Consider the following 24,302-nt stretch of genomic DNA (forward strand, 5'->3'; position numbering starts at 1 on the left):
GCTGCAAAGGGAGGTGCTTACAAAGGTGTGGGGAAGATTCAGTGACAAGGTGACCCATGAACTGTTTCTTTCATAAAGGAGGTATTATGATAATACCAGGATTCTAAAGATAACTTTTTTAACTGAGGGTGAAATTTGAAGTCATTTTTATTCTTTAAAAATGTTACTGGACTCATGTAATTGTAGATTAATGATACCAAAATAAAAAATAAATGTTATTGGAGAAAGTTAACATGATTTGGTAAAGAAAGAATTCAACTACATATTAGAAGACTCTAGTTTCTATCTATAAATAAACTTCGTAACATTATACAAGAATCTTCATTTCTTCGGTCTTATTTCTTTATTTAAAAAATGGAATGGACGGGGGAGGGGGTTGCTTTAAGAGAAGGTATCTTTACTTCTTTGTTTTGCCTAAATTTAAAGTCTCTGATTCCATGAAATGGTGAAAACATAGCATTTAATTTATCTGAAGAGTTGGACCTGTCATCTTTAAGCCATTCTAGTTATATGAGGCTAAACAAAAATTGTAGGATAACCCAAATTCTGAATCCTAAAAATCTTAAAAATTAGAATTTAACTGAAGATTAAAGAGCATATGTGTTACAGAGCATTTGGCACTTTTATTGTCTTATTAGTCGTACTGTTTTATTATATGCTGAAAAATATAAACTAATCCTTTTTGCTTTTCTAGTTTCTTCAGTTTAATAGAGTGGATTTTGAAAGATAATATACACATAGTAATTTGGTTTTCTAGCTGTGCTAATGGATTTTGTTACTTTTGAATACAAATCTAAAGAGACCGTTCCCCTTCTACTTCTTTTAAAGGAAACAATGCATTCTCTTTGAAAAAAAATGGTACGTGTCTACTGTTTTTGAGTCTCAAGCTTTTATGTAATATCTTTTGGGCTACTGGCAAAACAGTATGGCATAGCAACAGAAGAAGACCTTAGAAATCATCCCTTTATGCTTTCAACATGTATATATTACACATATTACTCACCAAATATATGCCAGGCACTGTTTTAGGTGCAGAAGACAGCAGTGAGCTAGATGAGCAAGGTGCATCATGGAGTTTGTGTTCTAGAATAGAAAAGGAGAAATAAATAAGAAATCTAAAAAGATACCTGCAGATAGTACTGTGAAGACAGTCAGTCAAAGCTGTGTTTATATCTTTATTATATCAGTTTCTAGCTAGGTGACCTTAGGCAAATTGTTTAGCATCTCAGAGTCTTATTTCCCACATCTGAATGCAGAGAAGATAATTCTTACCTGATAAGGATTGTTTATAGAAGAATAGAGAACATGTATTAAATGATTTTAGTATAGTTTCTGCATTTAGCACGTCCTCAATATGTTATTAATATAACTTCATAACCACTCAAGTATGGGCAATTTTTCTTGTTCTATGGTTTTCTTTTTTTCTGAGCTTTATTCTGTTGAGTTTACGCTCTTCTCCCATTCAAGAAAGTAGGAAGTAGTAGTGAAGGAAAGCTGAATAACTCATTTGTTAGTGTTTAGGCAAATTAAGTTGAAACAAGTTGGATGCAGGATTATTTGAAATGTCAACTAAAGTGAGGTTTGGCTATTATATAGTCAAGGTATATCTGACCAGTAGATTGTGAGCTGGCTAGAATATCTGTAATATTTAGTGTAGTTCACAAACATTAGTTGGTTTTCCTGATGACTCAGTAAAATGGATGGTTGGCTTCAGCTGCTGACATTTTTCTCATAGCCCTTATCTCTCTGAAATAATAACTAGTCATATTTAAGCTTGTCTTCAGTGACAGAGTTTAATGAAGTCCATAGTGTGCCCTTTGTACCATAGTCTGGAAGAAATTTGGACTCAATCACTATTTGTTAATTGAATAAATAGGATTATAGTAGTGCCAGAACAAACCATTGGCAAGAAAAGCAGGGCTGCTGGTTTTAAAACATCAGGATAATAAATCTATAACTTAGTCCTTTGGTGGGATATTGATAAGGGAACTAATATTTTTAAAGGGTGTTTTAGGCCCCCATAGATTGTGGGGGGGGGGGGGCAAAATACACATAACAAAGTTACTGTTTTAACCATTTTAAGTGTACAGTTCAGTGGTGTTAAGTACATTCATGTTGTTGTGCAACTATGACCACCACCCATCTCCAGAACTTTTTCATTTTCCCAAACTGAAACTGTAGTAAGTGTTTTAATTCCACACTTGAAAAGCACACAGTTTTAAACCCACATCAGTGGCCTATGTACCAAGGGAAAAACACTTGTTCCAGTGGTGGTACCATTTGCGCCTTGCACAAGTCTCCCAGGACTCCTCAGTATGAGTAAGGCAGAGAAGAAAATCTGGGGGCGGATGATGCTTGCACCTTCCTCTAATGGTTCCCAAGTGAGGACTGCCTGGCTGCTTCCTTTATTGCCATTGGCAACCATTGCCTCCTTTCACACTTGCCTCAGTTTTCCTCAAGATAGACAAAGAAAAGAAGAGTAGCTTTGTCAGCAAATATAAGACTAATTAAAAACCTCATCATAACAATCATGGGAACAAATCATGGTTGTATTTTCCTCCCAGCATTATTTGGACCCTATGTCCCACACATTTCTAGGTAACGTCCATTTTTAAGATAACAACCCCATTTTACAAATAAGAAGTCTGCCGTATTAGAGGTTCAGTAATTGATCCAAGGAACCAGTGATGTTAAGTGCCTCAGCTAGGGTTTGAACTGAATTCTTACCCTTTAGCCCTTGCTCTTCCTATTCTGCCACAAGAATGTATTATTAGACATTCACCATTCATTGCACAGTTAATCTGAGTTGTTCATCAGTTGTGATGGAGCCATATTTTACCAAAGGAGAATTCTTGCCATTAATCATTTACATGTTTAAGCAGTTGAATACATAGTTCATAGCCATGAAGGTTGTTTTTTCTCTGAAGGTTGAAAGGTCATACAAGTTTTGAACCTGGAAGTCTTTCTATATTAACACAACACTAAAGCCTCTCTCAGCGTCGTTCATTTTTCAGCTCCCAGGGGCAGAGGATTGCATTAAATACAATCCCTCATATCATGCTACCATGTTTGAATTGCTTGTGGTCCCTATATAATTTTCTTTGCTGCCTTGTATTCCCTTCCCTTTCCACCCACCATAAATTATCATTCTCAAGTGTGAAGTATTTGTGTCTTTATATATGCCCTTCCAAAATATGTATTGTGGGTTTTTGTGTGGTAATCTTAATTTGCATAAATTATGTTAAATAAACAGTACACCCTATTGTGTTTTGCCACCTTTTCATTCAGCATTGTTTTGAAAAATCTTTTTATCACTAATTCCAACTGATTGCTTCTGAGTGTGCCAGTACTACACTGTGATGTCCATCCACATGTTTCATATATCCTCTCCCAGTGACAGACACCCAGATAACCTCCAACTCCCTACTATCTCAAATAACAATGTAAGAAACATCTGCCACTTGTCCCCTTGAGACCTGTGTAAGGATTTGTTAGGATACATATACACAGGAGTGGAATTGCTGGTTTGTAGAGTATGTGTATGCTTAATTTGACTAAGTAGTGCCAGACTGCCCTCAGAATGGCTGCACCATTCAGCACTTTGGACCACAGTACGTGAGGATTGCTGTGTTATCCTCCTATCTCCACTAAGGCTTAATGATCCAGCTTTCAGATCATTGCCAGTCTAATGTTAAACTGGTATCTGATTTTAATTTGCTTTCCGTAATTGCTAATGAATTTGAGCATTGCTTCAGATGTCTGTGAGCCTTCTGAGTTTTATATCATTTGAACATACGTCTATTGGCATTGCTATCTTTTTCTGCTAGATTTGTAGAAGTTCTCCATATATTCCTTGTTGGTTTTAAATACTGCAAATATCTTTTCCTGTTATATTTCCTATTCATAAATTTAAGTTCAGAAAATACCATTCATTTCAGTTTCTGTTTAGTTTGGGATTTTTAAAAATATCTTAAGTAGATATTATGCCTTCTCAAATGCTTTTCTCCATCTAGTAACATAATGTTCCAGCTTTTCTGCTTTGGTTTATTAATGTGGTGATTTTCCTTGAAACAATTCTTGATTTGAACTATCCTTGTATTTCTGGGATACACCCTTCTTCATAATATACTCATAGTTTGAATCATGTGAAATTGCCGTTTCTTAGGTCAGAAAATGGTCAAATATAGGCTCTATCATAGAGGTCAAATTAAATTACTTTTAATGCACTCTTGATTAAATTAACTTTTAAAAAATACTTCCACATCTATGATTGTAAGTTAAGTAAGATTATAATTTTCTTTCCTTGATTTGTCTCTATTTTTGAAAACAGAATCAGGATTATACCAGCCTCAAAAAATGCCAGCACTCCATTTAAATATCTTTTTACCTTTTCTTTTTTTAATAGAAAAAATCAGGCAAAGATATGCAGACCTGCCTGGAGAATTGCACATTATTGAACTTGAAAAGGAAAAGAATGGACTTGGCCTCAGCCTCGCTGGTAATAAAGACAGGTCACGCATGAGCATATTTGTGGTGGGAATTAACCCAGAAGGACCTGCTGCCACAGATGGACGGATGCGTATCGGAGATGAACTGTTAGAGGTGAGGGGCATGTATTTTTTGTTTCAGTTTTGGCGAGGTGAAGAGATAAAGGGATAGTATACAGGAAAATGAGGTAAAGAGGAAGAATATTAAAAATTATAGGTTTTCAACTATTGAAAATCATTTTCCGAAACAGAAACAGAAGTCATATTGTTGCTTACAAATATTACTTGCTACTTGTATAAGAACTGATCTCACAAAATAATTTAGGGGCTCTTAAGTAAAATCTTATGGAACATATTAAAAGAATAAGACTTGTTTTTAATATGAATTCTAAAAGGTTCAAATTTTTGTTTATTAAAATTGTGTATTTAATTTGTACATTAATATAATATTACTATTTATCAAAATTCTCTTTAGCTTTTGAATTATCTATAAATGTGACATTCGTTTTTATTATTGTTTAGTTTTTGGGAAAGAGTTAGAGCCAACAAGGTTGTCAAGGATTGGTTAATATCTGTGAAGTTGATGCTGTGAGTTAAGGCCACATAGGTTACTCATTTAGGAACAGGATAGAAATAACAGAAGCTAAGGAAATGACTGATCCTCTGCTAATTACTCTCTAGATGATTTCATCAGTGATCTGAAAAGGTTGTTCTTATTTTCCTAAATTTATAGTCAGGGTTTCTGTGTTCAGTTTATCTTAGTTTGATACTCATTTGCTTGTTCAATCACTCATTCATTCAGCTAACATTTTTTCTTTTTTTTTTTTTTCTTTTGGTATCATTAATATACATGTACATGAGCAACATTGTTGTTACTAGATTCTACCCATTATCAAGTCCCCACCACATACCCCATTACAGTCACTGTCCATCAGCGTCATAAGATGCGATAGAATCACTTCTCGTCTTCTCTGTGCTATACTGCCTTCCCCGTGCACCCCCCCGCCACATTATGTGTGCTAATCATAATGCCCCTTTTGCCCCTTATCCCTCCTTTCCCACCCATCCTCCCCAGTCCCTCTTCCTTTGGTAACTATTAGTCCATTCTTGGGTTCTGTGAGTCTGCTGCTATTTTGTTCCTTCAGTTTTTGCTTTGTTCTTATACTCCACAGTTTTGTTCTTATAGTCCACAGATGAGTGAAATCATTTGATACTTGTCTTTCTCCACCTGGCTTATTTCGCTGAGCATAATACCCTCTAGCTCCATCCATGTTGTTGCAAATGGTAGGATTTTTTTTCTTCTTATGGCTGAATAATATTCCATTGTGTATATGTACCACATCTTTTTTATCCATTCATCTACTGATGGACACTTAGGTTGGTTCCATATGTTGGCTACTGTAAATAGTGCTGTGATAAATATAGGGGTGCATATGTCTTTTTCAAACTGGGCTTCTGCATTCTTAGAGTAAATTCCTAGGAGTGGAATTCCTGGATCAAATGGTATTTCTATTTTGAGCTTTTTGAGGAACTTCCATACTGCTTTCCACAAAGGTTGAACTAATTTACATTCCCACCAGCAAAGTAGGAGGGTTCCCCTTTCTCCACATCCTCACCAACATTTGTTGTTGTTTGTCTTTTGGATGTTGGCCATCCTAACTGGTGTGAGGTGATACCTCATTGTGGTTTTAATTTGCATTTCTCTGATGGTTAGGGATGTGGAGCATCTTTTCATGTGCCTGTTGGCCATCTGAACTTCTTCATTGGACAAGTGTCTGTTCAGCTCCTCTGCCCATTTTTTAATTGAATTATTTGCTTTTTGTTTATTGAGGTGCATGAGCTCTTTTTATATTTTGGATGTCAACCCCTTATTTGATATGTCATTTATGAATATATTCTCCCATACTGTAGGATGCCTTTTTGTTCTACTGATGGTGTCCTTTGCTCTACAGAAGCTTTTTAGTTTGATATAGTCCCACTTGTTCATTTTGCTTTTGTTTCCCTTGCCCATGGAGATATGTTCATGAAGCAGTTGTTCATGTTTATATATATTCAAGAGAGTTTTGCCTATGTTTTCATCTAAGAGTTTTATGCTTTCATGACTTATATTCAGACCTTTGATCTATTTCAAGTTTCCTTTTGTGTATGGGGTTGGACAATGGTCCAGTTACATTCTCTTACATGTAGCTATCCAGTTTTGCTAACACCAGCTGTTGAAGAGGCAGTCATTTTCCTGTTGTATATCCATGGCTCCTTTATGTCTTGATTACTGTGGCTTTGTGGTAGAGCTTGAAGGTTCACCACAGTATCTGACTCATAGTAATCTTAATACATTTCAGCTGGTATTACTTATAAAATAATGGTTTTGCATAGATTTGTGTATTTCAGTTCTTTTTTAGTTTGTTTATATTAATATATTTGTTTCTGAAAGTAAGTCCCAGAAGCAGGCCACCTTCTTCTTCCTCAGGTGTTCATGAAGCATCTTGAAAAGCTGAGAGAATGGGAAAATGCACATACTGGTTTCATAAGCAGTTATAGCCCATCTTCTCGTATGACTTTTGGCTATAGGTCAGAGATGATGACGGGAAAAAATCTGTGTGGGAAACATTTCCCTGCTTTCTTCTTACAGCTGAGAAAAAATTTGCCATCATTTCTGTGTGATATATAAGGAATTTGTATGTAACATAATATAGGAAATTGATTTAATGATGAGCACCAGGAAAGCTAAAAGCCAGTGTTACAAAGCTGTCCTTTGGATATGCAGTGTATTAGGTTGTAGAAGGACACTGCTTTATGTAGGAAGCATTTACGATGGACTCTTAGACTATACTTACTAGATTTCTGGGCTAGAGAAAATCTTACATATTTGTCTGCCCACCTGCATGCCCATTTATTTTTGTAGATTCTTTCCTTAATTGAGGTAAAGTGATCCATGTCTTGATTATTTTTACAACCTCACTATTTGCTGCTATTGTTTCTCATTGCTTTATCATTGTTTGTATGTTATTTGCTCACAGTTTCTTTTTATTTATAGTTGATCTGACTCCTTTAAGGCCCTAGGATGAGGTTAATTTATAGTAAGTAGAAGAGAAAACAGTTGAACGTATACTCTAGCATCTTTGGAGTCAGAAACTGTTTGTCTGCTGGAGCCCTGTCTGTGACTGAGCTCTGGCAGTACTTCGCCAGCAGTTTTGATGCTGTGGGGCTGCATTGTCCAGTGGAGGAGCAGTCAGTGAGTTCTGCCAATCAGTGGTTTCATTCATGTATAAAAGAAATCTTATGTTAAGTCCCCAGAAGACAATGTGATTAAACCTCATCTTCCTTACCCTTGACTGTGATGCTAAGGTGGGGGTTCTGAATTAATTTCAAAAGGCATTAGCATATAATTACCATGTAGACTGGAATGAGACTTTCACCAGAGTATTAGCTTTCCCTAAGCAATTAGTCCCAGAAAATACACAGGCCTGGGCATGGTGCTGTCACATGAATATAGGATTTATTTATAATCTTTCCTACAGTGAGAATGTGGGAAGAGAGTGGATAGTGCTGTGCAGGGAATTGGAGTGATTAGTTGGGTTACAGAAGCAGCCAGAAGGCATAGTGTGGGTGGCCGAGGACCTGCACAATTGACTGGACTAGCGTCTAGAGCTGTGTCTTACCTGACTCCCATGCTCTTCAAGAGAAAGTGCATTCTCTTTGTAATATTTTTTTTTACCTGTGGATAACAAAACCAAATCTTGTTATTTAAAGTATTAAATTACTTTAAATTTAAGTGTTTATTTAAGAACCATTAAAAATAAGAAGCATGAATACTTACCATATTTGCCAGGGACAAAGACATAGAACTATAGGTAAACTTAGATCTTATTGTCTAGTGATTTTTATTTTATATGGGAAAAAAAGGAAACCCCAGAAGTTAAATGACTGACCCAGATACCTGTAGCTGCTTCATAACAAAACTACCTCAGGGCACTTACTACCACACCAGTCTCAACACTTGATTCTTCACTCCCTGCTGTTGCCAGTGAATTATTTTTGAAATCTTTTGTAAGTCTTAGATGTGATTTGGAAGAACAGTGATAAATAAATCACCAGCTTTGTATATCCATAGATAAGATTCTTTCTGACTTTATATAGTCAAAAGCCTCAGTCACCTTAGACTCGCCCTTTTGGATTACCATACATGGATGTTATTTTAGAAAGTGTGCTTCTTAATGAAAAAATTATGCCCTAAGAGACCTCATATAATAAAATATCCCATTGTAGAAACACTAAATTGAGGAGCAGGAAGAAGAATAATGTATTTCAAAATTGTAATAAAATTACTTTTCCTACAGTTTTTCTAACAGATAGGTTTATAATAGCTATAAGTGAAAAAGTAAATTGATCAATTTTTTATAGCAATGGTTTCCTGAGGGTCCAAACAAGTCAGATTTTATATTTTTAATACGTGGTGTATTGTATGTCTATTATTATTCTATAAAGTTGTTAAAAAATTGGTTGATCAAATACCTGACAAAAAATAAATAACGCTAAGCAGGTCTTGACTCTAACCTATCATGCAAAGCTAAAGTCACGCCATTTTGTGACTTAAAATAGTACAGCCTAATTCACAACTCAACAGAAGAATGTGGTGTTAGCTAGTGGTCAGTCTGACACACAGAACAGTTGTGGGACCTTTGCTATGTGTGCAACATTTTTCAAAACTTTCTTCAAAGTGCGGTCTTCCCCTTACAGCATTATAGCAGTCGCTATCTGTCTTGCTAAATCATCTTCCCTAAGTAATCCATTGCATTGTATCCAATTTTAATAACAAAAAGAATACTCATTAAGGAAATATTTGGGGGTGAGGAAGCTGTACTGGGAGTTGAACTAACATTAAATACTTAACTATTTGCATGTCAGTGCTAAATTCTTTACATGCATTCTCTTAACTTTTACAACCTATGCAAGTGGTGCTGTTTTAATCATTATTTTATAGATAGACACAGACATGAAGGAAAATAATCAACATGCAAACAAACACTGGCTTTCTGACTCTAAAAGCTATGTTCTTAAGTTATTTAGTTCTGCATTAATAATGATTCTGGAATGTGATTAGTGAATTTCTTATTATTTAGTAGTTTTGGTAGATCTAGATTAATCCAGTACCAGCTTAAAATATTTGATACAGTTTCTCCCAATGTAATACCATGCCACTCTTTGTATCTTCTTAAAAAAGTAGTGCTACTATGGGCTCATTAGAAGAAGAACACAATCAGTGAAATTCTACCCCCTCTCAAGAAACCAAAGAAGAAAAATAATCTTTTCTTAAGGTTGTTCTTGCCCTATTTGAGAACTTCTCTGAACTTCATAATTTAAGAGCTTTCCTCCTCAGTACCATTATAAAGTTAAAAGCTTTATTTCCTGACTACAGGAAATATTATGTAAAACCTAGCCCATATTGTGTGGCCTCATTCTTTTCTGTGTTTCTGCAGTGAAATCTTTGAGCTTCATTTCTGCCATTTTTGTTTTTGTTTCTGGCTTGTTGGGGGAAGAGTTTTAAATTACTTAGTCACACTTTATTGTCTTTAGGCTAAAAATATATATTCTTACTGATCTTTTGGAGGAATGACAATCATTTGATTTTTATTATGGCAATCCTCATTACTGCTCTACAAAAGCATTATGTGGGCTCTTTAGAGTCACATTATCTTAAAATCATGGAGAGAAAATGTCATAAAAGCAGAAAGTAAAAATGAGGATAATAGAAGAAACTTAAATTACTGTAGAAAGGAAATAAAAAATAGGGATAGGGATGTATGCTGGGGAACAAACTTGCCATTTGGAGTGAATAATTGGTTTTCATCAGTGCCTCTCTGGGCTCTTGTCCTTTCTGCAGTTTTTCCTCAGGTTTTACATGACATATTGGGATAGTTTTGTGCCCTGCTTTTTCTAGTTTCTTCCCTACCTCTTTCTGGTCCTGCTTATTGTTCTCATAGTAACTTTACTGAAATGCATTCTGGAAAGATATGCTCTTAAGTCACTGAGGTTGCCGTCAGCCTACACATACAGGTTATTTCTGTATTTTGCTTTATTTGCACAGTAGAAATTTCTTATAGTCGCTATGCAATCTTAAAACACAAAGCCTGAAAGAAAAGTGTTAATGCAATTCTTATTCCAAGGTTGACTTACTCATAATAACAAACAACTGCTTAAGCTCATCAAAACTGCGGTTGTATATATGTGTTTTAATTACAGTTTTTAAGAGATAGGCCTAAAATCAGTAATCGAACCTGAAAGTCAAATGTTGCACCCAAAACAGTAGCCATGAGCCTACTTTTCATTATTTTAAGTCAGAAAAATTAGGCATTACACATCAACTGCCAACACCCCCACTTCCCACCCTGCCATGACACAATATGCACACATGCTCACACACACACACACACACACACACACACACACACACCCCTATTTCCTAAAATATAACTAAACTCCAATAAAAGTAATTGTACATACATAGCACGTAATCATGTTAGAGTGTAAAGTATCTAAATCACTTCAGAATCAACCTAAATAATATGATTGCTAACACACGGTTGCTTCGTATGCAGTGACATGGTTTCTGTTAACTCCACCGACATCCAAACTGCACATCTTCCTTCCTGAGACAGAGTGTGTGATTCAAAATGTCTCCCTGGAATTCTGTACTGGGGTACAGCTTGGGAATTTTCCCTTACAACATTTTGTTTAAAATGTTCTACCTTGTATTGGAGATGTAGGTATAAATTTTTCTAAATAAACATTTACTGAAAAATACTTTATTGAAAGTGTATGTTGATCTATGAAGTTTGAGTAATAAAAACCAAAAAAATTCCATTCTATCAGGAAAACCTTACCTGGGAAGGTATACCCATTTTTGTTTTTCCTCCTTCAAACAAAACTTTTATTATAGATATTTTTCAACATCTACAAAGTAAACAATAATATGATGAAATCCTTTTGTATAGCCATCACATGGTTCAGCAGTTACCAGCACTCTGCCATTTGTGTATCATCTGTACCTACATATACCCACCTCTACTCTGTTATTATTTTTTTTTATGGTCTTGTGTCTGTGTGGGATAAAATTCACATAAAATGAAATGCACTGGTCTTATCTGTACAATTTTGACAATTAAATAAACTTCTATAACCCAAACATCTATTGTTTACATCTCCCCAGAAATGCTTCTCATGTTCTTTCCCAGTGGAACCTCTCACCCTCATCCTGGGAAGCAACATTGAATTGATTTTTTACTTTTAACCTTTGATTAGTTTTCCTGATCTAGAACTTCACATAAACGGGACCATACTATGTACTCTTGTGTCCAGCTTTGTTCACTCATCATGTCTGTGATTCATCTGTGTCACGTGTATTAGTAGTTTGTTCCTTGTTATTGCTGAATAGTAGTCCATTGGATAACTAAATGCTATGATTGACCATTTTACCTGTAGATAGACATTTGGATTTTTTACAGAGTTTTGACTATAATGACTAAGCTGCTATGAACATTTGTGTGACAGGTCTTTTGATGACAGATACTTTTCCTTTGTCTTGGGTAAATATTAATACTGGATTACTGGGGCACAGGGCAGTTGTGTATTTAACTTAAATAGAGCCTGCCAACCCTTTTGCCCCAGTGGTTGGGCCATTAAACGTAACCACCAGCAGTGTATGAATGCTCTGGTTGTTCCGTATCCTTTGCCACTCTGGCAGGTGTGTAGTGGTTCCTCATTGTGGCTTTAATTTACATTTTGCTGGTGAGTGGTGATACTGACTGTTTCTCTTGTATTTAGCAGCCATTCAGATATATTCTTTTGTGGAGCATCTATTCAAGTCCTTTCCTCATTCTTAATTAGGTTGTTTGTTCTTTGTAATTGAATTGAATGTAGGAGTTCTTTATGTACTCTGGGTACTAATTCTTCATCAGATATATCATTTATGGATCTTTTCTCTCAATGTGTGGCTTGTCTATTTCTTAATCGTATATTTTTATGTACAGAATTTCTTAGTTTTCTTTTTCTTATTTTTTAATTAAGGTACATGGATATACACTCTTATGAAGGTTTCACATGAAAAACAATATGATTACTACATCCAACCATATTACCAAGTCCCCCCCATTCCCCATTGAAGTCACTGTCTATCAGTGTAGTAAGATGCCACAGAGTCACTACTTGTCTTCTCTGTGCTACACTGTCTTCCCCGTGAACCCCCCAAACTGTATGCACCAATCATAAGACCTCTCCATCCCCTTTTCCCTCCCTCTCCACCAAACCTCCCCTACCCCTCCCCTTTGGTAACCACTAATCCCTTTTTGGAGTCTATGAGTCTGCTGCTGTTTTGTTCCTTCAGTTTTGCTTCATTACACTCCACAAAGGAGGGAAGTCATTTGTTACATGTCTTTCTCTGCCTGATTTATTTCAGTGAACATAATACCCTCTGACTCTATCCATGTTGTTGCAAATGGCAGGACTTGTTTTCTTCTCATGGCTGAATGTATTCCACTGTGTATATATGTGCCACATTTTCTTTATCCATTCATCTACTGATGAACACTTAGGTTGGCTCCATATCTTGGCTACTGTAAATAGTGCTATGATAAACATAGGGGTGCATATGTTTTTTTGAATCTGAGAAATTATATTTTTGGGTAAATTCCTAGGAGTGGAATTCCCAGGTCAAATGGTATTTCAATTTTTAGTTTTTTGAGGAACCTCAATATTGCTTTCCACAGTGGTTGAACTAATTTATATTCCCACCAACAGTGTAGGAAGGTTCCCCTTTCTCCGCATCTTTGCCAGCATTTGTTGTTCCGTGTCTTTTGGATGTTGGCCATTCTAACTGGTGTGAGGTGATATCTCATTCTGGTTTTTAATTTGCATTTCTCTGATGATTAGCAATGTGGAACATCTTTTCATGTGACTGTTGGCCATCTAAATTTCTTCTTTGGAGAGGTGTCTGTTCATATCCTCCACCCATTTTTTAATCGGGTTATTTGCTTTTTGGGTGTTGAGACATGTCAGTTCTTTATATATTTTGGATGTTAACCCCTTGTCAGATATGTCATTTATGAATATATTCTCCCATACTGTAGGGTGCCTTTTTGTTCTACTGATGGTGTCCTTTACTGTACAGAAGCTTTTTAGTTTGATATAGTCCCATTTGTTCATTTTTGCTTTTATTTCCCTTGCCTGAGGAGATGTGTTCAGGAAAAAGTTGCCCATGTTTATATGCAAGAGATTTTTGCCTATGTTTTCTTCTTAAAGTTTAATGGTTTCATGACTCACATTCAGGTCTTTGATCCATTTTGAGTTTACTTTCGTGTATGGAGTTAGACAGTAATCCAGTTTCATTCTCTTACATGTAGCTGTCCAGTTTTGCCCACACCAGTTGTTGAAGAGGCTGTCATTTCCCCATTGTATATCCATGGCTCCTTTTCGTATATTAATTGACCATAAGTGCTTGGGTTTATATCTGTGCTCTCTACTCTGTTCCATTGCTTTATGGGTCTTCTTGTGCCAGTACCAAATTGTCTTAATTATTGTGGCTTTGTAGTAGAGCTTGAAGTCAAGGAACATAATCCCCCATTTTATTCTTCCTTCTCAGGATTGCTTTGGCTATTCGAGGTCTTTTGTGGTTCCATATGAATTTTAGAACTATTTGCTCTAGTTCATTGAACAATGCCATTGGTATTTTGATAGGGACTGCATTGAATTTTTAGATTGCTTTAGGCAGGATGGCCATTTTGACAATATCAATTCTTCCTATCCATGAGCACAGGATGTATTTCCATTTATTGGTGTCTTCTTTACTTTCTCTTATGAGTGTCTTATAGTTTTCGGGGTATATGTCTTTCACTTCCTTGGTTAGGTTTATTCCTAAGTATTTTATTCTTTTTGATGCAGTTGTGAGTGGAATTGTTTTCTTGATTTCTCTTTCTGCTAGTTCATCATTATTATATAAAAATGGAACAGATTTCTGTATATTAATTTTGTATCCTGCAACTTTGGTGATTTTGGTTATTCTAGTAGTTTTGGGGTGGATTCTTTAGGTTTTTTTATGTACAGTATCATGTCATCTGCAAACTAAAATTCTTAGTTTTGATTAAGTCTTCTTTATTTATTTTTTCTATTATAGTTATTGTCCTAGCTAAGAATTTTTGACTGCCTCTAGGTTTTAAGAGTATTGTCCTATATTTTCTTCTAAAAACATAGTTTTGGCCTTTATACTTAGATTTGTGATTCATCTTAGATTACTTTTTGTGTGTACTATGAGACAGGGATTGGGGTTTATTTTTCCATGTGAGTATCCAGTTGTTTCCAGCACCATTTGTTGAAAAGAGTTCTTTCCCATGGAATTACTTTGCACCTTTGTCAAAAATCAAATAACCATATAGCTGAGAACCTATTTTCAGACCCTCAGTACCATTGTCTTAGTCTGCTTACTGTTTGTACCATTACCACACTTCCTTGATTAACATATCTTTATAGCAAGTCTTGAATTCAGGCTGTGCTAAGTCCTCATTTTGTTCTTATTTTTCAAACTTGTTTAGGCTGTTCTAGGTCCTTTGACTTTCTATATAAATCTTAGAACCAACTTGTTAATTTCTGTTTTTAAAAAAAGCCTGCTGGGATTTTTATTGACATTGTATTGACAATATAATTTAGAGAGGTTGGACATCTTAAAAGGATCTTCCGAAGTGTAAACATAATATGGTATCTCCATTTGATTATTTATCCACAATGTTTCATAATTTTCAGTGTAGAGTTTTTGCGTTTTCAGTTAAGTGTATTCCTATGTATTTTTTTCAATGCTCTTATAAGTGGAACTTTTATAGTTTCATTTTTTTTTTTTTTGCTAGTGTATGGAAATCCAGTTGATATTCACATTTCTGTATACCTTTAATGATGCTAAACTAACTCATTAGTTCTAGTAGTTGTTGATTCCTTAGCATTTTCTGGAAGTAAACCATCAATTTTATCTGTGCGTAAGGAGTTTTATTTCTTCCTTCTCAATCTTTATGGCATTTTATCCTTCTTTCCTTCTCTCTCTTTCTCTCTTTCTTTATTTTTTTTTATCCCCAATTGCAGAAGGAAGGCATTTAGTGTTAGATGATTTAAATAAGATCTTAGCTGTAGGTTTTTCATTGGTGCCTTTTTCAAGTTCAGGAAGTTCCCTTCCATTTCTAATTTGATGAGGGTGTTTTTTTTTAATCATAGTTTGGCACTGTATTTTCTCAAATGCTTTTTCTATACCTAATTAGATTAACTGTAGCACAAAAGGACGCTGACTTATGGAATAGTCAAAACTCCTTCTCATAGTATTTAAACTCCTTCAAGAGATGACTTTAACCTACCTTTCCAGCTTCTACCACTGTGTTACAATTCTATGATACAGCTACACGGAACTACCGAAATAAGTGCTCAGTACAGACCTGCATTTCCTTCCTTCAATCCTTTTGCCCCTGTATATTGTCTAAGTATACCTCAGTGCTTCTACAGACTTTTTTTTAAGACTTAGGTCATCTGTTTTAGCATAAGTTCATGACATTATTTTTGTTGTTATCCTAAACAAAAGTCCTTATTTAGATCTGATATCTCTTCTTAGATAGACTTCTTTTAAATGTTTGTAAACTTTAGATAACTGACTTGAAATTCAAAGGTAAAGATGATACACTGGAAAAACAAATATTGTTAGTTGTATTTATTGAAAATGTACTGCTTTTTGAAGAGAGATGGCTTCTAATGATGAGGAAATACTCAGAAAGTTCTCATATCCCTCCCCCTTTTGGCAGGTGTGGTGAAAAGCCAAGAAAGCCAAGTAAACAGCGTTTCTGTTGAGGCTTCAGAAATATAGAGGAATTACAAGGTGCTTGGGTGTTTGGGATTGAAACAATGTAACAATGTAAACCCCCCCACACACACACACACACCAGGACTCAGTCGTATGAAACAGCTTGTTAATCTTAATCATAGTCATAGAAGCCCATTAGTTTATAATATGATATCCGGGTAACCTTTACAGAAATGGATCAAAATATAACTAGCATCCTGAATACATCTATAGTGACCTAATAGCTCCTACTGCAATAGTTTCTGGGTGCCGACTCCCCCTTAGCTTTGTAGTAAATGTACAAAAGATGTGGCCCTGCTGTACTTGGGGCTCAGACCTTTGGAGATCACTCTCCTATGAGCCCTCCTGGTGTAAAATAAACCTCCACCCTCCAAGACCTTCAAGTGCCACTTGGTTCTTCCGTCAGTGCTCCAGTCCAGGTTTTTTGGTTTCCTGTAACACTAATGTCAGATGTATTTTAAATTATTTTTTTTGGACAAATTCCTTAATATCCCTGGTCATCTTTTACCTATAAAATGGAAGAGGAGTCAGTATCTTTAAAAAACTTTTAAATTTAATGTTTTGTGATTCTAGGATCTAAATGTTTATGTCTGAGACTTTAGAAAGTGATTTAGCCTAAGGTACTTCTTCTGATCTCTGTTCTGGAGAACACAAAAACTGTAAATATTTTGTCAAAAATTCTACCAAATAAATCTCTTGAGTTATATAAGTCTCTCTCAACCAAGGTTGTATATCAGAATCATAGGACAGCTCCTCCTAAATAGCAGCCCTCCACTCTAACCTACCCAGATGAGAATCTCTGAAGGTGGAGCCTAGGTGTGTGCTTTTTGAAGATTACCTAATTGATATAAATCTAATCAGGAGTCTGGATGTGAATTTTTGCTTTTGTCATCAAAGGACATTGACCAGAGTACCAGGAACCACTGCAACCTTATTGTAAAAAATATTGCCATTTACTATTTAGTTCAGATTATACAACAATTGCATGAAATAGAATGGTATGCTCAGTGATGGAACTAGCAATGTTAACTGACAGCCAGTGCAAGTAGCAATGAATGTGTCCTTCAAACTACAAAGGGCAAAGAAGAGATCCTTACATGGTTTGTAGTACTTCTGGCCTTCAACTTGAGTCTCTGTCTCCATCCATGTCTTCCAAATGCCAGGAGAGTGGGATTGACCTAGGCATAGGAGATGTGGCTGGAAAAATAAGAGAAAAGGGTAATTTCTCAGATGATGGCTCAAAATTTTGCACAATACTTAAGTATTGTAATTTAAAATTATTTTGACTCTGAATTTTATTGCCTATCCTCATTTGTGTTTCTAGCTGTGATTCAAAACTATTAGCTTAGCAAGCAGGTTTCAATTCTAATTGATGCTGTAACATATGGGTTGTCATTAAAGGTGTTATTTCTTATTTTCCATGTAAGTACAAATAATGCTGTAACATAGTGTGGTATATGTCTTTGTGCATTTGAATAAATACTTGGCATAAATTATATCAAATCATCTTTCTGTAGTGTTATACAAATCCCCCCCCACCCCACCCCCATTAACAGTTTGTAAGAGAGGCTACTTCTCTCCAAATCTAGCAAACACTGGATATAATCAGATCTTAGTCAACCTGTCAGGTGCGGTTTTGGGTTTTTTTTTTCACTGAAAAACATTCTTCACACACACATATATATATAGGATGTTACTGAGAAAATAGTACTGTACTCTGGTGAGGCAAAGTTTTTAAAGTTACCACCTAAATTGGATTTTCCTGTGTCTTTATCACTATACAGAGTTGGGTACAGAACTGGGTGTTGGGGAATTATTTTGGAGAGGGAGGGTGGAGGTTGGGGGTGAGATGTGGGTGATTAGGATGAGGATTAAGTGAATTAGCAGGAGTCTCATGGCACCAAGTTGAACATAATCTGCCTCCATTCCAGAGGCCTCATAGCTACTCAAAAGAGGCTTTGGGCTTAGGAGTTTGGATTCTAGGTCTGGATTCTGACTCTGCCACAAACTTATCTGGGACTCTTGTACCAGTCACTGAGTTTGTGAGTCTTTGTCCTCATTACAAGAGTACAGAGGCACCACCCCCCTTGCCTGCCTATCACACTGAGCAGTGTGGCAGTGCTGGACTCTGTATGAGATATGCTTTAAAGGCTCTCAAATGCCTCTATAGTACTGATTCACTAACATCTGTGTTTAAAAAAGAACAAAGAGAAACAGGATGGGAAGAAGGGAGATAGGGGCTTTGATCAAGTCCTTTGATGATTGATTGGGTTTGTGCTGATGTAGGAGTGACAAAGAAAGATGTTTGAAATCAAGAGAAAAAAATTCTAGTAAGAGAGAGCATTGGAGAACTCTAATCAGATCATTTGTACAAAAGAAGCAAACATTAAGCTAGGCATTACTAGTTCGGGGGACGTCTTGACTAATAGCATGTACCAGTATTCTTGGAAGAAGGAATTCCAGGTCACTTGTCACCTCAGTCCATTTACTTCTGTGAACTAACAATACCATTAATAGCTCTCTTTGCTGCAGTGCCTCAGCCTCCTAGGAAAACATGATTCCTTTGAAGTATTAGTGAGCTGTTAAGAGGTAGATTATACTTCTGCTTCCATTCCCTTATTCCTTCCTGTGCCCTGAAGTTAATAGGAAATAACCTACAGGCACCTACTTCATTTGGTCAAGTGAACCAACCTACAGCAATTGGAGCAACTTCCATAGAAACACTATTAATCACAGCAACACCTAGATATTTCTCTGCTCACTTCCTTGAAGTCAGTATTTTTTCAAAATTTTCAGGGTTTAGGATTCAAAAGAATATCTTACAAGGAGTTAAGGAATATTTTCCTAATACATGAAATTTAAGGAGATGTGAACTACATATTACTATTACTTTGCCTTTAGAATGTGTTCAATTTAATTAGTTTTGTTTGACAGAAAATAAATCTGTCACCCTTAAGCCTTTTAAATGAATGGGTTCCTGTGGGGACCTTGTACTTTACAAAAGATAGATTAAATTGAAGTTGCAGAAAACCTCATTTCAGCACTGCATCATGAAACTTAGTCCATAAAACCTGCTCCTTTGCCAAAGTATTAAGTTATTGGAGCTTGATGTATATTAGTTTGTCTTTTTGAGGAAAATAAAGTTGTGATAATTTATTCAGAAATATTTTATCATTATAATGAAATTGTGTTTTCATGTGACTTTCTTCCCTATTTCATTCCGGCCTTGGTAGCCCTCTCTTCCCTTCAGTTCTCCCATCTGCAAAACCAAAGCAGTGGTTTGAGAGGTGAGGATCATTCTAGTATCTTGAAATGTAAAGCTTAGAATCTATTTGAAGATAAAGTAGGGAGAAAGACTCTCAGATTTGATTATCAGCAATTCTAGTTCTCTAAGTTCAAAGTCAACTTTTTAATAATAATAATTTGTCACTGTTCATAATAAATCCTTCTGCCTTAATAAAACGGCAGAGAGAGTGTTGTTGAGTATAATACATCATAACATGATATTCAAACCTTAGGCAAATCTGTTGCTTGAACTAATTTTAATTTTTGTATAATTAATATTTCTAATCTGAGCTTAAGTTAATTAACTTTTACTTCCAGTTTGGTAAGTTTTTTTTTAAATAAATTGAGCTGTTCTCCAGCATAAATTTATATTCGTGTTCAGGTGAACTATGGAAAATTAGGAGTAGTTGAAAACCCATCTCTTCATGATATTTTTGAATAATTAATTTTAGTGAAACAAATCTCATTAAGGACCTCTAAAGTGAAAATTTATATAGTATAACACAAGGATTTATATCCATTTACTTCTGCTGAATCTTTGCTGGATTAACCCTAATTCTGCTTCTTCGGCAAACTATGAAATATTGCATTAAGTATCCAATCACTGGTACTTAAATATAAGGGCTTACCTCAAATTAGTATTGTTTGTCTGTTTGTTGTCAGTACAGTAGTGGAAACCAAGCCCTAAGGGGAAATATGAACCACATTGAAAACCCATTATAATTTGAGGTCAATTTTACAAATGCAGATATTTCTCATTTGAGGTTATTGTCTTCAATATCTAGAGCTGTAACAATTTGCTCTTAAATGACATTCCTTTGAACTGTAAATTCAGAACTTACCTGTGATAAAATACTAGTCTCTTTTTGGAATCAGGGGTCATGGAGCTGAGATAAAAGTTACTGGCCATGTGGTAGCTCTCAGAAGGCACTTTTGGTCAGTAAGCAGAAGAGGAAGCCAGACACAGGTAAGAAAACCAGAATTGTAGGTCAGGAGCATAAAAGGCTTCTTTGGACAGAAAACCTGTTTCCCTTGTCATCGTCAATTTTTTCCTTTTGAATGCAAAGGTAAATTACTGAGTCTGAAAGAACATAAGACTGGGAGGTAGAGAGAGGTATGTCTGTTGGATGTAAATTAATATTTAAAATTAGAAGTGTTTCTAGCTACATATCAGTAGAGACTTTTCAATGGCAAAGAACAGAAATTAATTCAGGGCAGTTTAACCAAAGAATTTATTGTAATGGTATGGGTGTCCCACCTGAAACCTGAACATCAGGATGCACGGAGGCCTTGGGAAGTGATGGCTTTTCCCGCTCCTTCTTTTGTGTGGCAGAACATGACCATCTCACAGAAGCTCAGAGAAGACACAAAGAATCATTACCTCTGTCTCAGCTCCAAATTAAAACCCCCAAAAGAGAGAATCTTGATTGTCCCAGCCTGTGTCTTATGTCCCCCAGCTTTGCACTGGAATGCCATGACAAGCAATACCAACTTGGCTGCCTACCATTAGGGGTGGTGTTTGTGATGGGAAGGTTTGAAGGCCATCCCTGGTGAAGAGAAATGGATGTATGCTGGCAAAGATCCGCAGTCTCTACTACATCTGCTGTCTGGTCTGACTTAGTGATACAGAAATCGAGACAGACTGGCATAAAATACACTTTCCATAGTCATGGCTTGATAAGGATATGACTTATCCTCCAAACTGGGTTATTTTTGAGAGGGAATGCTATTAATAGTGGAACAACATATATAAACTGGATTATCACAGAATTAGGATATATGGTTATTACCCTTGAATGGAAGAATTGTAGATCTCATATTTTAAGATAACAAATGGATTATTTGGGTAGAGTGGGAATACCAAATCTGAAGTAGGTAGTTCTTCCCACAATTATGAGATAATACCAAAGATCAGGACATATCTAAATAGTTATTTTTCCCATATATGATTGAGTCATCTTTGAAAGGAGAAATTTGGATAAGGCACTTAGTTTCTCTCCTCAGTTTACTGGAAGTAAATGGGAAACAATAATGTTTTTTCAAATTCTAGATAATCTGAATGATCACTCATACTCAAAAGGATGGGAAGAGTATTTGTCTCCAAAATGAAATGTTTTGCTTGTTTTCCTTTGGCTTGGATCAAAAAAAATGAAAAGGGGGATCAATCTATGTATATTTTTGCAATGAAACAAGTATCATAAATGTATATCATTGTTCAGGGTGCATTTTTAAGGGACACCATATTGCATTTGAGACTTCAAAAGCCTAAGTCGTCTCTCAAGCATTTCCTCTGTGTTGTGGTGAAATGCTTAATTCTGACTACTATATCTCACAGCTGCAGGACCTAGGATGCTGGGTGACCAGCATCCTCCTGTTCCTGCTTAGAGTTTATTTAATAGATATCTTCATAAAGAGGACTTTAGAACTCACCATACAGATAATGTAACTTCTAGGTATGCCTTAGGATTACAGGCTTTTATACTCCTAGCTAAATCACGTTGGGCAAATTACTCCAGTGCTTGGAGTTCCAGGATCACCAAAAAAGTACATAATACCTAGTTGTTCTGAGATCTAAAGGAGCCACTGTGAATAAAGAGTTTAACATAGTGTTTGGCACAGAGTAAGCACTCAGTAAATGTTAACTGTTATTAATTTGAATTAACCTGAAAGACTTCCAGGAGTTGTCTTTCTTTTTTGCCTATGCTATACTGAGAAGGTGTCCTACATCTGTTGTTTTAAGTATTGTGCCCGCAGAGAACAGCAGCTTCTCAGAAATAGAGGGACAGTCTAGAGGTAATTATGCATAAAATGCATCATATTCTTTCTGATTACTTACTGAATTTTCTCTGGAGTGTGTTTCCTTTAGTGATGAAGAAATATAAAAACTGCTTATGTAGTTGGAAGGTATACCTTTCATTTAAATAGTGAAATTGTTTTATATTAAATAAGATCTAAGAAAACACAAAAGAGATCTCCCTCTCCTGAAACTTGGAAGCTGTTAATGTGTCATTTCTGAGGCTGGAAAAGAGGCTTTGTCTTGGATTTTTTTTACCCAGAGATCTGCATTTTCCTTTTAGATTTGATCTGGTTAAGTCAGGTTTCACTCTATCTTGAGTTTTTTGCTCTGTTCCTAGTTTTCCACTGAATATCAGTGTTTCTCCAGAGGCCTGTGAACATAGGCAGGGAGTAGCTGCCTCAGCAGTAAACAGCTGTATTGGCGCTGGAAAAAATATCAACAGCAACCAAGCTGCTTTGCCTTTCTTCTGCCAGAGCCTCAGAGCATTCAGAAACAGCACCAGGACAGATGTAACTTGAGATTTATTCTTAGGTAAACTAAAATTAATGACCTGCTTTCTTCATTCGGGTTGTAGTCTTTCCCTCTTAGAATAATAATCTTTTCTATCAATAATGGTAATCTATTCTGTCAAAATGGAGGATCACAGCTAAGAAGCAGGCTTATCCATAAACATGAAACAGTTCCATTTTCTGTATGCTCAGGCTTTTGCTAATCAAAAGCATTTTTTTTTAACTCGATCACTTTGACAGCTGGAACCCACCTCAGAGAGAGCATACTAGCAGTTGATGAATGAAGGTGCCACTTCCACTCAGAGCTCTGCAGTTCAGTACGTCCTCATTGAGTTTAGCTGTGTGCAAGCTTTGTATGACAAGCTGGGAATACCTAGAGGAGGAAACCATTTCCTGCCCTCAGGAGTTTAGCTCAGTTCAGTAAATGTGTGCCTGTACGGATGCTAAGAGATCCAAGTGGGGTGTAAGTGCAATAAGAGAAATTTTTTAACTGATTGCCACAGAATTCAAAGACAGGAAGTTTGATAGAGCTTGGTTTAGGAAAGACTTTCTGAAAGCAGAGGCCAGGCACAGTGAGAAAGACATTTGCAAATAATTACCTGAATGCCAGGCATTGAAGGAAGCATATTGCTCACATCATCTCATTTTTACATTGTGTTTTAAAGATCCTTATTTGTCATTCATTGTAAACTAAAGTAATTGAAAAATATGTTAGCAATAAAAGTGATTATGCTTAACCTACTAGTTTCTGATATGCTAAACCAGGTTCTGACATTTAAAATATTTTAGACATTTCCTATGTCATGAAGTATGTCTTTTCATATTCTTAATGACTACATGACTTATTCATTCATTTCTGTTATAACTAAGTTAGATAAGAAGATATAAATATAAGAAAAATAAAGCCAAGAAAGTATTAGAAGAAAATACATAATCTAGAAGGTAGGCACTTTTTTTAAAGAAAGATTTTATTTTTTTAGAGCAACAAAATTGAGAGGAAGGTACAGAAGTTTCACATGTAGCTCCTATCACCACATATTCATAGCCTCCTTCATTATCAAAACCCCCCATTGGTATATTTGTTACAACTGATGAACTTACACTGACACTTCATTATCACACAAAATCCGTATTTTATATTAGGGTTCACTCTTGGTGTTATGCATTCTATAGATTTGGACAAATCTATAATGGCATGTATCCATCACTGTAACATCATATGGAAGGTGGGAACATTTGTAAATACATGATATTAAAAAGTCAAAAACTGTAACCAAAGGGATAAGTAGTTTTTAATACTTCAATATTAAAAAATTAAAAATCCTTTGGGTATCAAGATTACT

At 35.8% G+C, this 24,302-nt stretch overlaps 1 protein-coding gene across 8 annotated transcripts in view; it reads left to right on the top strand.

Annotated features, from left to right (window-relative positions):
* Positions 1 to 24,302, top strand: part of PATJ (PATJ crumbs cell polarity complex component) — a 392,045-nt gene that overhangs the window by 245,939 nt on the left and 121,804 nt on the right. For all 8 annotated transcript variants that reach the window (XM_057500268.1, XM_036911254.2, XM_057500269.1 and 5 more), the window contains exon 28: positions 4,406 to 4,602. In XM_057500268.1, coding sequence (XP_057356251.1) covers positions 4,406 to 4,602 — 197 coding nt within the window. The remainder of the gene's footprint in view (positions 1 to 4,405; positions 4,603 to 24,302) is intronic.

The sequence above is a fragment of the Manis pentadactyla genome, chromosome 4 (assembly GCF_030020395.1).
Source record: "Manis pentadactyla isolate mManPen7 chromosome 4, mManPen7.hap1, whole genome shotgun sequence".
Taxonomy (NCBI): Eukaryota; Metazoa; Chordata; class Mammalia; order Pholidota; family Manidae; genus Manis; species Manis pentadactyla.